Source organism: Oryzias melastigma, linkage group LG22, assembly GCF_002922805.2.
Source record: "Oryzias melastigma strain HK-1 linkage group LG22, ASM292280v2, whole genome shotgun sequence".
Lineage (NCBI taxonomy): Eukaryota > Metazoa > Chordata > Actinopteri > Beloniformes > Adrianichthyidae > Oryzias > Oryzias melastigma.
In genome coordinates, this window is record NC_050533.1 from 26,868,897 (window position 1) to 26,885,945 (window position 17,049).

Consider the following 17,049-nt stretch of genomic DNA (forward strand, 5'->3'; position numbering starts at 1 on the left):
CCGAAAACGCAGCAGAAAACAGCAGCAGTTCAAGCAGAAGGTTAACTTGTAAACAAAGCTAGCTAGAAAGCTAACTTCCGGGATCAATAACTCTTTTCAAAACGCTTTAAACTGATAGCAAGTATCTCTATTGGTTTGTCCTAACACAAACGACAACCTTTAAAGGTATTTCAACAGAAAAAGACAGTATTTGTTTCTTTTTAATGTGAAGCTCTTTGTGCTTCAGGCAGACGGCTAAAAAGCAGCTGCTAACTGCTACATGCTAGCGCCGTGATTTAACTCCTTAGGACCAGAGCTGTCCTTTGATATGCCTGTTTTATTTATCTAACAGAGAAATAACAGTTAGGAAAATTAACTACTGTGGTAATAAAACCGAAAATGTGATGTCTTAAGAACTTAAAAAAGAAGCACATAATCTTAAAAAAAAAAAAAAGAAATAATACTAATAAATTAAAACTAATAATTATATCAGCTATTCATGAACACTCATCAAATTTTATGCTAAAACAAAGTCATAATTTATTTTTTAGAATTTTAAATGAGGACAGGAATCATCATTTGGTCAAAAATGTTCAATAGCTCTAAAGATGTTAAAGCTAAAGTCACTAAACTTTATCACATGACTAATTAATACTTATATAACAAAAAATAGTATTTTTTCCCCTAGTTTATATTTGCTGTATTTTTACTTGTTTATTAAAGCTACTTCACAGAAGTGATTTATTTAAGTTTTCATTGTTGAATTGTTTTACATTTTGAGACAGCATTCAAAATTATTTTAACTTCTGTTATGTTTATCTCATTGCAATTGTTTCTCAATGCAAGTTTACAATAAAAAAATCCCTGTCTAAAACTATGATTTACATTCCAATGCATACCTGTTAGAGGCCTCCTTTAATATAATGCAAATGGAGTTTAAAACCACAGAAAAAACTCCTAGACATTTCTAAGTTAAAGGAAAATCACAACCATAAGACAAAATAAATAAGTGTAATAAGTGTAATAAATTGGTGTAATCACAGATAGACAGATAGATAGATAGATAGATAGATAGATACTTTATTAATCTCTGCAGAGAGAAATTCCCTGTCTGGTAGCTCAACCATGCACACCAGCAGTCACACTAAAAAGACATAGACCAGTAGCTGACCATCTGTTAGACTTGTAGAACTTAGCAACAATCACAACCTAGACCTGCTTTTGCTCCTCGTGAAAAAAGCTTTTCGATTAGCCAGTTATGTTTAAATGGCCTATAACATGCTTTTTTAAGTGATAGAGTTGTACATATCATATATTTGCTTTGTATGATTTTAACCTCTCTTCTCTTTCTGCTCATTTGAGGTCTTGCTCAGCTGGTATCTGGAAGGTTGCAGTCATCCTAAGCTGAAGGCTGTCTGGAGGCTGACACATTACAGATACTCAAAGATGCTGACGCAGACCTATTGCATTGAACTAAGACAATAATGATAGTAGAACCAGTTTGAGGCTGTTTTTCCTTCCACACCTTGAGAGCAGCAAATGTAAATAAAATAAGACCGCCCCTGAAAGGTTATAAATATGGAAACCCTGGATCAAGATCTTCAGAGCGGGTGGAGACTGGTTTGAACATTCTCTGTCTGTTCTCCTTGTGCAAGTAAAATCTGATTTAAGAACTGACCCCTCTCTTGTCTTCCTTTCAGAGAAATGTTTCAGGTTGTTTGAACCTAACATTAAGCCTTTCAGAGTAAACTATATCCAAATGTATCATATATTACCTTTGACACACTAAATAATTAATTGTTTATGAAATGTGTTATGTGTTATTTTGTGGACTCTTTAAATACCTGGAAGTAAAACGTCTGAATCTCAGCCTTTCGCTATTTGTGGTGTTGACCTGTTCCGATGGTGCTGGTTTTTGGGTTTCCGGGCCATGGAGGGCTGTAGAGAAAGGTGGCCGCTTCTCAGCACAGGTGTGTTTTGTTGCTCCCTTGAGGCTTGTGCGGCCATCTCAAGGGAGTCACGGAAATGGAATGTACCATTGTCACGCGTGTATCGTGAAATGACATTGATATTTTGTCATACCACTTGGTTGAGAAGGTCGACCTATGATCGAAGGATTGAGGGTTTGATCCTCACTCCCTGGAGCCAACAGTTGTTGTGTCTTTGGGCAAGACACTTCACCCTCCCTGCCTCCAGCGTGGCTCCACTGTTATGTGAATGTATGAATGTCCTGGTGATGGTCAGAGGGGCCGTAGGCGCGTACTGGCAGCCACGCCTGTGTCAGTCAGTCTGCTCAAGGACAGCTATGGCTACAACGTAGCTTACCATCACCAAGTATGAAAGAGGAGTGAATAAATAATGGATACACATTGTAAGCGCTTTGAGCACAGAATAAAAAAAAAACATTATTATTGTTATTAAGTCTGCCTATTTTTCAACCCACAGACAGTCTGTATCCATCTGTAATGGTAGTTGTGTATAAGCCTTAAATATACCCACAATATTTGTTGCACACACATGTTGCAGTCCCTTAGAAAACTTTTTTGACAATGATTCACGATGCTGAATGAAAGCAATGTTTTGGCTGTCTCTGTCTAATAAATTTAGAGGACAAGTACTTTAAAGATCTGTCTTTGGCAGGTTTCTAGCACAGCCACTCTGGAGGGCAAAGGCCAGCTGAAGTTCACCTCTGGCAAATGGAGCCCTCACCACAACTGCAGTCAGCTCGCCACAGCAAACGACACAGCTATACGAGGCTGGGACCTCCGCACCATGAGGTGAGCTCTGAATACCTTTAGAAAGAAAAAAATGTTTACATTTCTTTAAAATGATCACATTTACAGAATAATCCACATTCTATCATTGGTTGTGTTGAGATTGTAGCATTTGCTTTACTTTTTGCATTGTTCATTCCTTGAGAAAAGATAGGATTACAATAAAATGTTCATCTTCTTTTTTTTTTTTTTTTTAAATCAAGGCTGTCTCAGGAACTGGGACTTTGAAGCAGTGCTATACTGGCACTGTTTGTACCAATGGCTTATCTTTTCTGTCAATTGTAAGAATCCAGCTTACAGTTTACTTGGAGCTAACACAATGTTTCAGCAATTACAGTATTTGTTTATGCCACTGATTCAATTAAGAAGATTTAACAAAATTCCCAGCAAGCAAGGCCAAATGGGCCCCACATGGTTCAAAAGTGGGCAGAGAATGTGGGCCCCAATTGGGTTTGTCCGCAGTTTCCGTGGTGGCCCCAGCTGTGTTTGCCCACATTGACTTTGCTGCCTAGGGACTGGATGCCTGGACAGCGACCCTGCTAGCTCTGCTGACTCCTGGGCGGCAGCACTTGCTTGCTTTGCCGGACCCTGGGCAGCGGAACTCGCTAGGCTGTCCACCGGGCGACTGGCTAGCATAGCCACCCACACTAAGTTTTATTCATTGTTTAATTTGGACAATAGGGGGGTGGGACAAGAACATTTGTATTTCAAGGAGTACTCCAGATAGATTTGGTATTTTCAACACTATTTTAAGCATTCTTTTCTCTCAGTTTTTGTAGATTTGTTGTAAAAACATGTAAATGTAATCAGAAACTACATGTTTTAACATGTTGTTTGTGTTCAAAGTTTAAATATGTTGTGTTTAATAAATAGGCCTCATTGAGCAAAGGTTTTGATGATATAATTATTGTGTGTAAAGAACTTTATATTCTTATTGAATATATAATTTGAAGCATTTCCAAAAATACATTGAGCTTTTATCTTGTTATTTTTTGCTGTGACTATTTGTGATTATATATATAAATATATATTGCAAAATATGCACAAAATATTTCTTCGTTCACACTGTAAATGAACAGAAAATACGCAGAATACAGAGATCATGAGTATATTCATGATTAACGTGGTTAGAATCAAATAAATTATATTTATAGTGGACAAAGCGCTTATCAAAAGTGCACATCTCATGCAGGTGAAACATTAAAATACAGACACATAAATGCTCACACATGCAGACTAAAAACCCTTAAAGCAGTGAATGTAAAAAATAAATAAAAAAGAAAGGAAAGTAGAAAATCTTAAAGAGGGACTGTGACCCCCAAGAAACACCACAAAGCATAAAGCACAGCAAAAGGTGAAAACCGAATAGAGGGGATCTCATGTAGCAGCTTTGTGAATTCTGTGTAACGTTTGCTGGATTTCTATCTGGCAACAACCGAGAAAAACCGAGCCCGGGTCACCAGCAGCCCTGCTGCTCCTGCTATGATCGCTCGCGTTCCGCTCAGATCCCTGGTAAAGATCTGAGGGACGGAAATGTCAAAATCACTTGTGGCTACTCTGATTATACTGAGCTTGCTGCACGCTCACACAGTGTACCGCTAACAGAGGTTACAGTTGTAGCGTCCGCATGGAGACAAAGACCACAACGTGCAGTTCTTCAACACACCTGTTTAGTCTCACCCCACCCCCACATCCTATCATCACACTTGCCACACCCTGTGGTGCAGCTCCTAAAAGCATGCAGTAACTCACTACTTAACAAACCATGTTAACTACAACTAACTTAACATATGAATGAATGAATGAATGAATGAATGAATGAATGAATTAATTAATTAATTAATTAATGAATTAATGAATGAAATGGTTTATTTCAAGCAATCAGGTCATAATACATACATAACATCATCAATTCATAAATCACAAGTTGATCACTTGAAAGGGAGTGGAAGGAAGCGAACTTATGTAATCCCACCCCGACTCGACCATACCATTTTCTCTACATGAATTATCAATATCCGGTTCAGGACTTAATATCAAATATTAATAAAGTCAGGCTATTAAGGATCATTGAAATCATTAATGTGATCAAGTTTCAAAGCATCCACGACAAATCATTTATATTAATCAGTAAAGAAAATTAATACCATAGTGATTGTAAACTTTTCAGTAATCATTACTGCATATTACATAAACAGTAATCTAATATTCTCATTGAAAAGAAAGACACTTTGTGCATGAATTATGATAATACAAAAAATAATTAAATCATCGTAATTTGCTAATGCAGTAAAGATAAAGATATTCTCATAAAAAGAAGACAGTGCAGATTGTATTGATCAAATAATTATTATTAAAAAATATAAAAATAATAAGTAAAAATGATCTTCATTAGTTTATGGAGAAAGGGAAAAAAAATCAAAATATTCTAATAAAAAAAAAAAAATAAAAAAAAAAATACAATTTGTGCAAATTGTATTCATGAAAATGATTATCATAAAAAAACAATAAGTTCAAAAGAAAAGGATCAAGAATTAAAAAAATAAAATGAAACAAAAAATGTATTTTTTTAATTTTTTTTTTTTCTTTTTTAATCAGAATCAGTGCTACATCACTGCTTAGGAACAAGTTTAAGGCCACGTAACGGTTCTTCTTCGTTGTTTTGACTGAGAGACTGTGAAGGTCCCATTTCAAGGGAAATGTGCTCGAGTTCTGCAGCTCAGAATCAGGTTAGAGTTCACATCCAGCGGTTTTTGAGTTCACATTTCACTTTTGCTTGAATTAAAAGGTCAAACATGCGTAATTCCACAGTTCTCGAGGTCTTTCATGGATTTTATTTCCAGAGGCTTCGTTTGGTCCGGTGGTCCAAGTGGTTTCACAAAGATTCTGGAGTTCAGAGTCCACGTACTGTGAATCTGTTTCTTCGATCGTAGGAGCCTCGCGTGCTTCACCAGATCAACATAATATTTACAAAGATGATCGTAAAGATAAACAGCAGAACCCTTCAGGTGTTTGTGTTGTTTCATCAGAGCTATCTTGTGCTTTCGATTCACAAACCTGATCAGGATTTCTGGTTTATCCGTATTCTTTCTCCGAGGAAGCGGATGACAGATCTCAACAGTGTTTAGGTCCAAGGAAATCCCTTTAGACGCAAGAAATTCTCCAACTTGATCCTCCACGGTCATGTTTGCTCCCATATCAGCTCCGTTAGCATCCATGCTAGCGCTGGTAGCACCAGGCCGCACCCGGGGTTGTAGTTGAAGTCCCGTGAGAATCACATTATTCATCCGTGCTTGTTGATCAATGTCATGCATCCTCCTCTCCAGGAGATCTTGGCGATTATCTCGTTGTTCGTTACGTGCCTTTTCTTGACGGAAATCCTCCACGATTTGGAGCAGTGGTGTTAGCTTAGCTTCAAGCGCCAGCAGAGCTTCAAGCTTAGCATCACGCAGAAGAGAAGGGGTTAGCCTAAACTGGATGTAAAAGCCCTCGAATCCGTCGTTTACGGCAAACATTTTGTGGCCCTCTGAGATTCCCACTCTGACGGCAGAGCTTCAAGATTTTTCTTCGGTGCCATGTTCAACTCTCAACTAGTTGTTGCTGCAGCTTGGTGATTAAAGTCGCTTGTAGGCAACTTTAAAAAAGCTTTAAAAGCCGATGAGTTGAGGAGAGCTGGAGACACACGTCTGCTCGTGACCCGGAACCAGATAGAATATCTCTGAACACTTTCAGACATAACAACAGTCGCTTTCATTTAACTGCAGCTAGCAGTTAGCTGCTAAGCTAGCCTCAGCTTTCACTCAAAACTTACTTGATTTTGCTGCTTCAAGAGTCAGATAAAGTTGGTCGTTGTTGAGTCTCTGTCAGTAATCCTTTCATCCACATGTTCATTTTTTTTGTTGACTACCTCTAAACTTTTATGCATGAACGTAAAAACCCTGGCAAATGTGCTTTTAAGGGAGGGCGGGGCTATGTTTTTCTGCAATTTGATTGGTTGGGCTGTCAGATCAATCCAATTGGCCCTAATTTGATTGGATGTTAGGCCAATACCACATATGGTTGTAAACAAACAGACAGAGAGACCGCAGCGCGGGCTTTCTCAATATACTTTTTAATCCTTGGATTTGGGGGAAAACAGCAAGTTTTTCTGAGTCAAAGGGCAAAAGTCCGAGTCAAGTCCCAAATCAGAGGTTTGAAAGTCCAAGTCGAGTGTAAAGTCCTCAAATTCATGACTCGAGTCCAACCCATGTGACTCGAGTCCCCACTTTTGATATATGTTTACTCAGTCACCAAAAGTTCCTCATCTATGAGGAAAAAAAATCCAGAAAATCACATTGTCTGACTTTTAAATAATTAATTTGTAAATTATGGTGGAAAATACGTTTTTGGTTAATAACAAAAGTTCATGTCAAGACTTTGTCAAATAGCCCTCGTTGCAAATGACAACAGTTTCTTTAAGTTTTTACAAGGCTTTTACAAACTGTTGCTGGTATTTTGTTGAGATCTGGAGACTGGCTAGGCCACTCCAGCACCTGGAAATGCTTCTTACAAAGCCACTCCTTGGTTACCTCGGCAGTGTGTTTGAGATGGTTGCCATGTTGAAAGACGCAGATACTGATCCAAAAAATGATCCAGATGTGAGCTTTGTGATCCGTTACACTCCTATGTGTAACTGGATTTGTGTATGCGTAACTCTTGATTTGTGCGTAACTTTGGATTTGTGGGTGTGTAATTCTTGATTTGTAACTCAAACATTACATTTTGTACATAGAAAAATTATGTAATAAAAAAAAAAAGATACAATTTACATATGCACAAATTAAAATTACAGCAGCTTAAAACCAAATCACGCACAAATCTTTAAAAATTAGACATGCGCACACAAAACCACAGAAACAGAAACTCCTCACAGTCTATCAATGTTTTAATTTTCACGACTGTGTTCTCAGTAAAAACATCATAGTAGCAGAGACATCCCCAAGATGAGTGTGCGTTCCACTCCTGTCGTTTTGAGGTATTTGCTTGAGGATCATTGTTAGTGAGTTGAAGAAAGTGATTTGGGTTTTTTTCAACACTCAAGAGTGTAATGAAGAGGTAGCAGAGAATATTGTTTAATATTGTGCAGGTGTAATACCACACATTAACCTTGTAACTGCAAGTTATGAACAGCCCACCTTCCAATGTTTTGTGTTTCAGTGTTTATGCATTGCATTATATGTGTGTGTGTTTTCAGAGTTCCTGAAATACATGATGAGAGAGGTCAGTATGAGTGTGTGGGTTGTGCAAGTCGAATAATAATCACTTCACTATTGATCTCAATGATAACAGCAGTGTCGAAGAGATTGAGGGGGATTCGATGTGAGGAGGCAGAGAAACAAAGAGAGATGGAGACATGGGGAAAGTGAGAATGTATTTGTGTATCACAGAGCTGGATAAGATTACGATGATATCTCTCCCTGTCCCTCCCATGACAAACTAGTTCCTATAATCTCTTTGTTTTGGCCACAATTACATTTTTTGTGCTCTTTTGAAGGATGAAACATAGTGTATTAAGCTAATCAGTGTCAGAAGTGGAAAAGTGTTGAGTTACAAAAATATTTTGCACCCGCCACAGTCTGACAGAAACACTGATGTATTTCAGTATTTGTTTTTTAAACTGTCCCAAAATGACTTTTATGATACTGTTTACACACAAAGAAGTACTTATTTAATGTTTATTTCTTTTAATTGTTGATGGTTATAACATTATTTATTGAAAATCTGGTCGACTTTTGAACTGTCCCTCTTCCACCTGCTAACACAAAAAAAGTGGAGCTTGGAGAGTGCACAACATTGACATACACACACACTCTTTTTTTTAATCGATTCTGATCATAGAGTGTATAATCACTGGACAGTACGACCCCCCCCCCCCCTCTTTCTAATAGGAAGTACCTGCAGGCTCCAGGAGGCCAAAATCCAGTAGACTTATGTTAACAAATAGGTCATTCTATTTGTCAGAAAAACAATTCTTGCTCTAATACCTTTTATTCACATTTTCTTGCTAATCCCAAATTTTTTTCATGATTTTTTTTACTTCATCCAAAGTTATTCAAGTCATTAAACTGCTCAATCAGATGTCTCAGTAAAAGCATGTGATCCTCACTGGCCTCACCCTGAACATTTGACAGATTCTCCCAAGCTGCTCCCAATGGAAGGGGTGTGGACTTTGAACAAGCTCACTCATGATTGACAACATAAGTTCCTCTGAAAATGTAACTCGGATCACTCACTGTCATTGGGCTCCAAACAGTGGCGCCCGTAAGACAGAAGAATCATTCACACACTTATAAGGCATTTTCTGAGGATGACATCACACCTGCTTTGTCTAGGAAAAAGAAAATGTTTATGATTCTGATACACAAAAAGTCTCAAATCTTGTCATCATTGTGGCTGTCCAAAACCTTTGTAGGTTGAAACACGTACAGTGAGTGTAGCTCAGGAGCAACAGGTGACTTTAGCTTATTAGACATTCATTTCTACAACAAAACATTAAAAAAACAACCATTATCTTTTAAACATTTAGTGATCCAGTTTTACGTTGCACTATTGTAATACGCAATAATATGTAAATTATAGAACAAAATTCTTCAGTACTTGGGGCAAGGAGTGTTTCTTAATGGAAAATTCTAACACATTTTTTTTTTTTCTCGTCTTGTCGCCTCAGAGTTCTCTTGCTTTTACATTATTCAGAGTCTGATCTGTGTTATATAGAGCTGCAGTGATCATTTCAATGAGGTCCGATTCATTAACAACATTTTAAAAGATGTTTCAAAGGCTTTGCCTGTGGATGTTTATAAGTGTTTTTTAGCATCCGTTAAAATTTGGTAGTGGGACAGAAATTGGAAAAATAATACACAAATACTTTGGTAGACAACCCTAAAATAATGGTACATTCCCCACTTTGCAATATTTTCTTTTAACTTTGTGCGTTTAATTTTTCGTACTGTTTAGGAAGCAGTATTACACCTGGCTAAAATGTCTACTAATGCCACCCATCTACTATGAACGTTCTCAACCCCAAAAGAATTTTGCAGATATACAGTTGCAGACCAAAAGAAAATTAATATTAATTAACTTAAAAAACCTTTTTAATGGGAATAGATTAAATGTCTTTTTCCCATGTTTACATTAAGACAATATTGTTGTTTTAAATTAATATTGTCTTAAAAAGCAAGACTCTGTCCTAAAGCTGTTAAAGTGATAAATGTTAAAAGAAGGTTAAATGTGAAAAATAGAGGAAAATCTGTGTATTCAATTTGTTCATTTTTTTTAATATATTTAAAAAGTATTGGATCATCACCCAATGTTGATAAATATTCAAAATCAAATGACTCAGAATCAAATATGGGCCAAAATATGATTAGGATATTCATAGACCAAGATTTTCCTGGTATGAACCATTGACTGTATACGAGAACTGGACTGAGTGGCCCCTTCCCCTTCACGTTCCAAACAGGAAGTACCCGCTGGCACCAATTAAAGCCAAAATCCCATTCCTTCAATGGAGGAATAAACAGCAATTTATTGGTCAGAATACCTTTTCTTGCTCTGATACCTTTTTCTTAACATGTTCTTTATAATTCTATAATATTTTTTTTCACAATATTTTTTTTCTTTATTGCATGTTATTTAAGTCATAAATTGACCAATCATATGTCTCCGTAAACGTATGTGGTTCTAGCTGGCTCCACTTTGAACATCTGAAATGTTTGTTTGACAGATTTTGCATGGCCTCCTTTCAGTGATAGGGGTGTGGACTTCTAACAAGCACTCTCCTGATTGGCCAGAGTTTTTTTTTATAGGAACATTGACTCTGACCAATCACCTGCTTAATGACAACACCTGGCTCCAAATGACGGCATCCGTAAATTCATGAAAAATGGTGACTGAATTGACTTCATTTGGTTGGACTGGAAAGAAACTGTTAGCTATGGGTGACGTCACACTCACTTTGTCTAGTTCCCTCACACAGTCAATGGGGGAACACATTTCAATTTTTTTTTTTTTTTTTTTTTTTTTTTTTTTTTAAGAGTTAATTGATACTCAGCATCTCTTGGAATGGGGTAGTTGTAAAGGTTTTTGTTGTTAAAAATGCTCTATATGCTTTTACTGACTTGAAGAATTTTTACTTTGTCCACTTTAAGCCAGACAGATCAGCCAATAGGGTCTCAGAACAAACTTAAAAATGGCGTTGGCAAGTCACTTCCAACTTAAAAATTTAGGGTTCCAAATGTAAAAGTTTAGATATTTAGATTGGCTTACTTCTTTACAGTTTGTTTTTCACTTTTTCCAGATTTTTGACAAACTGACGTCAGAAATTTTGATTAAAACAAGAAGTCAAATATATAGGATGTAATTAAAATCATATTGAATTAAAGAAAAATAATGAATATGAAAGAATATTCAAATGCAAAATACAATGTAAAAGTGACATCTAAGTGTAATTTTAAATGATCAAATTCATGTCTGTAAATGTACATCAACATTAAATCTTCTTTTCCTTTCGGCTTTTCCCTTCAGGGGTCGCCACAGCGAATCAGTTTCCTCCATCTAAGCCTGTCTTCAGCATCCTCCACTCTAACACCAGCCACCTTCATGTCTTCATTCACTGCATCCATAAACCTCCTCTTTGGTCTTCCTCTAGACCTCTTTCCTGGCAGCTCTAGACTCAGCATCCTTCTACCAATATATTCACTGTCTCTCCTCTGAACATGTCCAAACCATCTCAGTCTGGCCTCTCTGACTTTATCTCCAAAACCTCTAACATGTGCTGTCCCTCTGATGTATTCATTCCTGATCCTATCCATCCTGGTCACTCCCAAAGAGAACCTCAGCATCTTCATCTCTGCTACCTCCAGCTCTGCTTCCTGTCTTTTCTTCAGTCCCACTGTTTCTAGTCCAAACAACATGGCTGGTCTCACCACAGTCTTGTACACCTTTCCTTTCATTTGTGCTGAAACTCTTCTGTCACACATCACACCTGACACTTTTCTCCACCCATTCCAACCTGCTTGCACTCTCCTCTTCACTTCTTTTCCACACTCTCCATTACTCTGTACTGTTGACCCTAAATACTTAAACTCCTCCACCTTCTTTATCTCTTCTCCCTGTAACCTCACTCTTCCACTCTGGTTCCTCTCATTCACACACATGTACTCTGTCTTACTGCGGCTAACCTTCATTCCTCTCCTTTCCAGGGCAAACCTCCACCTCTCTAACTCCACCTCCACCTGTTCCCTGCTCTCACTACAAATCACAATATCATCTGCAAACATCATAGTCCATGGTGATTCCTGTCTAACCTCATCCGTCAGTCTGTCCATCACCATTGCAAACAGGAAGGGGCTCAGAGCTGATCCCTGATGTAATCCCACCTCCACCTTGAACTCCTCTGTCACCCCTACAGCACACCTCACCACTGTCTTACAGCCCTCATACATGTCCTGCACTGCTCGGACATACTTCTCTGTCACTCCAGACTTCCTCATACAATACCATAGTTCCTCTCTGGGCACTCTGTCATAAGCTTTCTCCAGATCTACAAAGACACAGTGGAGCTCTCTCTGACCTTCTCTGTACTTCTCTATCAACATCCTCAAAGCAAATGTTGCATCTGTAGTGCTCTTTCTTGGCATGAAACCATACTGCTGCTCACAAATGTTCACTTCTGCTCTTAGTCTGGCTTCCACTACTCTTTCCCACACCTTCATTGTATGGCTCATCAGCTTTATTCCTCTGTAGTTACCACAACTCTGCACATCTCCCTTATTCTTAAAAATGGGCACCATCACACTTCTCCTCCATTCCTCAGGCATCTTCTCACCACCTAAGATCCTGTTGAACAACCCGGTCAAAAACTCCACTGCCATCTCTCCTAGACACTTCCATACCTCCACAGGTATATCATCAGGACCAAGAGCCTTTCCACTCTTCATCCTCTTCAAAGCCCCTCTCACTTCACCTTTACTAATCTTTCTTACTTCCTGCTCCACAACCGTCACCTCTTCTACTCTTTGTTCTCTCTCATTCTCTTCATTCATCAACTCTTCAAAGTATTCTTTCCATCTTTCCATTACACCACTGACACCTGTCACCACATTACCATTCCTATCCTTGATCACCCTAACCTGCTGCATGTCCTTCCCATCTCGATCTCTCTGCCTTGCTAGTCTGTACAGGTCAGTCTCTCCCTCCTTACTACCCAACCTAGCATACAAGTCATCATAAGCTCTTTGTTTGACCTTTGACACCTCTACTTTCACCTTACGCTGCATCTCCCTGTACTCCTGTCTACTCTCCTCAGTCCTCTCAGTGTCCCACTTCTTCTTAGCTAGTCTCTTACTCCGTATACACTCCTGCACCTCCTCATTCCACCACCAAGTCTCCTTATCAACTCTCTTTCCTGATGACACACCAAGTACACTCCTACCTGTCTCCCTGATCACATTAGCTGTAGTTATCCAGTCATCTGGGAGTACCTCCTGACCAGTTTAAACTGTTTCTTAAAAGTCATGCAACAATCTTCTTTTTTCAACATCAACATTAAATGATAATGCTAAATGTACTAATGAAATATTATGTGTAAATAAGTGTTAATTCTACACCCGAATTTTATTTGTTAATTCCAAATAATAAATGGCAATCTTAAATGTAAATTGTAAATGTAAAACTTAGATTTTGTATGTATACATATTTGTTCAACATCTTCATATTGTAATTCAAAATGTTTAAGGTCATTAATAAAAGTATTTGTAAACCGCACAAATGTTTAAAATCTTTATTTAGTGAAACCAGAATGTTGTGATGCCCAATATCACAGACAACGGCAGAGGGAAGTCGATGCTGATTCTTTTCAAGCAGAAGTATAAAATTAACTTGTTTAGTTGTCTTAATTTTACAGTGTCTGCTAGGGCTGTGTTAATAATAAATTTGATTTATTGATTTTAATCGATTTAAGCTTTATAGATCAATAATTGATTCATAAATATATATATTGATATAGCACATAAGGCTAAAGTCTGCTAGCTTGAATGGAATTTCCCATAGGACGGCTAATGCTAACATTCGATCGACCTAAACATACATTCTGATTAAATGAATATCTTTATAAACTAACAGGCAGGAATTTTACAAACTAGTTCATGGAAATATTTTTAAAGTAATCATTTGTGGTCTAAAACATCATTGTTAGGCTCGTACTTTCTTCTTCTTCTGGAATAAGCTGTAATGCTATAGCATGATCTCCACCTAGTGGCCAAACTGAAACGTCCTCCAGGAGAAGCAGAACAATGTTTCCAATGTTAATGATCTGAACATTTTAGTTAGAACTTCTCCTTTAGAGAATCCATGTAACACTGGATGATATTAACAATCTCATTATTTCACTGATACATTTACAGTATGTGAACTGGATCAGATTCATATAAATATATTAAAATCATACAGTAGATTATTCATGTATTTCCAAACAAATGCGCATAAATGTTTAATCTCAAAATAATTGAATTTAAGAATTGAAAGAATTAAGAAGAAATCAGAATCAAATCGATTCAGACTCTTGTGAATCAAATCAAATTGTGTCTGGAAATTATAATCGATAACCATCCCTAGTGTCGGCAAAAATAGTCAGTCTCACATTGTCATTGTTTGTCACCTGTCATTGATGGTATAAGGTGAAGCTCAGTAGCCAATCAAGAATTGAACTTTAGGTGGTTGGAATAATTTTTTTCTTACACTTCTGTGCTTAGATGAGATAAAACCTGGAACACTGCATGTTGCTCATCTGGCTCTTACAAGAACATCAATCAATCTATCAATCAATTTATTATTTGTAAACCACTTATAAAAGTGTACGCCGCCAAAGTGCTGAACAGAGAAATAAAATCAATAAACAACAACAAGGAGAAACAATAAAAGCAATAAAACAATTAAGGCAATGACATAATGAGGTACAATAAAACAAACAATAAAACAATAAAAACTAGCTGACCCACTAAGTTGAAAGCCTGGTTAAAAAGATACGTTTTTAAAAGTGACTTAAAATCACTGACAGAACTGGCCGACCTGACAGAACGGGGGAGCGAATTCCAGAGCTTGGGACCAGCAACTGAAAAGGCTCTGTGTCCCCTGGTCACAAGCCGAGTCCTGGGAACCGTTAACAACATCTGATCTTCAGATCTGAGGACTCGGCGCGGACGGTAAAAATGTAAAAGTTCAGGAAGATAATGAGGGGCCAGACCATGCAGACATTTAAAAACCAAAAGTAAAATCTTAAAAACATCCTAATCTTAAAAATAATCCTAAACAATCCTAAGGACATGCAGGATCTTGTCTCCTTTTTAAAGTTCCAATTAGCTTTACTGTGAATATCCCTCTATATCATTTATGTATACACTGTGATGAAATGCTCCTTCACTTTCATGCATGGCTGAACTCTCGTTCCCTCCCCTCTTCCATATTTCTTTCTTAGCCTGCTCTATCTCTAAGAGAGGCTTTAATTTTGATCAGCAACAGAATTATTGCTCTCCTCTCTCAATTTTTCCCTCTCCACTTTTTGTTCAGTTGTCATAGAAACCGAGGGATGTATGCGCAGGAAGAAGTCTAAGTGTCCGTGTAGCAGTCAGTCCCCTCAGCCAAAAGATTTATCACTCACTCAAAGTTAGGAAGGTGTTTGGAAAGGTGAAGGCCAAATGCGCGTCTCCCTGTACCTTTTGGTAGCTTTCTTCTTACACACTTTATCTTGTGGATTTTCACACAGACCTAGTGTTTGAGGCTGTGTCTTTTCCCAGTTTTATGTTTTTATCTGTGTGCACCCAACAGTCTGTGTAATAGGTCCCCTGTCCCTTCATCACCCCTTCATCACACACTCCAGCTTGTAGAATGACTTTAGATTAAGTGTGTTTGGTGGCTTAGGCCAACCACAGTCCTAATCCTCAGTACTCAAACACACACAAACACTCAGTTGCCCACATGCATCAAGTCCCAGGTCTCCCCACTATTAGCCAGGGCTGAGGGACTTTAAACGCACGTCTGTGTGTGTACGTGCTTGGAAGGGATTGCTCAGAGACAAGTGGGGGAAAGGGCGAAACTAACCCAATTTCCTGCTCCATTTCCTTTTCACGCGGTGGATGCGTTCTATTCCACAGTGGGCCGGGATGAACACCAGCTACCCTAAAGCCTGAGGTCAGGCATTTTACCTCTGAGTCATACTCAGGAGAGGGTAGGAGCAATGTAAATAAAGGCCAGTGTTTTACATTAAACAAAGCTGGAATTTTAAAATAAAAAAAGGATGCTGCTTATATTTTTTTCATAATTATTTTTAATGTATGCATCTCTGTTGGGTTTGAGTGTGTGAATGAGTGAGTCTGTGGTCAAGACCAGCGCTTTTGGTAAATACCTACATGTGAAAGTCCATCCATCCATCCATCCATTTATTCCATTTTCACTATCATATGGTCTGGGTCATAGAGGCAGGCTTTGACCCAGACCAGTCTAAGCGACGATGCCCAGACTTTCTTCTCCCCGTCCATATGTAGAAGTATTGATGATAAGCTTGGAGTAACTTGTTGCCTTGTTTTGTTTTTTTTGTTTGTTTGTTTGTTTGATTTTTTATTTTTTTTTTTTATCTTGCCTCCTCCTGTGTGTTTTCTTTAAAGCTGCCATACCATTTTCTTAAGCCTTTCAGGGTGAACTATATCCATACATATCAGGGTTCACCAGCGTTCACCCTTCAAGGACCCCACAAGGTGCCCGCAGGTCTCTTCTGAAAATAACACAACTCACTTGTGATTACTCTTGCCTTTACATAGATTTAAAAATTAAAACGTCTTAAAAATATGTTCATGTTACATGAACTTTAAATAACCTTAAGTGACCTCTGACCTACTCCAGTTTGAAGATCATTAATTTCAGTTAAAAATGCTGCAGATTTGGTCATTAGTTCAAAATGTGAGAAGATTTGTTTAAAAATGTGTAAGTAGATTTTTCTTTACCTTACATGATCGATAAACATAGTACAACAGAGTGATAATGGGACATTTTCCCATGAAATGTAAGTAATCATATAAAAACGTAACAATTATTGAGATTATTTAAGTGCTGAATATTAATATTTGTTTCCTAGCTTGTTGTCATTGTTTATAATTATGGTGAGAAATCAGTCTTTACATAGAAGAAATCATTATATAATATTAATAATGTATAGCTAACTATAACTAAGCAAAATGTGTTATTTCAAAATGTTAGCCCTTCGTGT

At 37.7% G+C, this 17,049-nt stretch overlaps 1 protein-coding gene across 1 annotated transcript in view; it reads left to right on the top strand.

The window, feature by feature from the left end:
* The window catches only part of eipr1 (EARP complex and GARP complex interacting protein 1), a 73,877-nt gene that overhangs the window by 35,412 nt on the left and 21,416 nt on the right, over positions 1-17,049 (top strand). Inside the window, exon 6 of the mRNA XM_024278775.2 lies at positions 2,620-2,756. Within this exon, the coding sequence (XP_024134543.1) occupies positions 2,620-2,756 (137 nt within the window). The remainder of the gene's footprint in view (positions 1-2,619; positions 2,757-17,049) is intronic.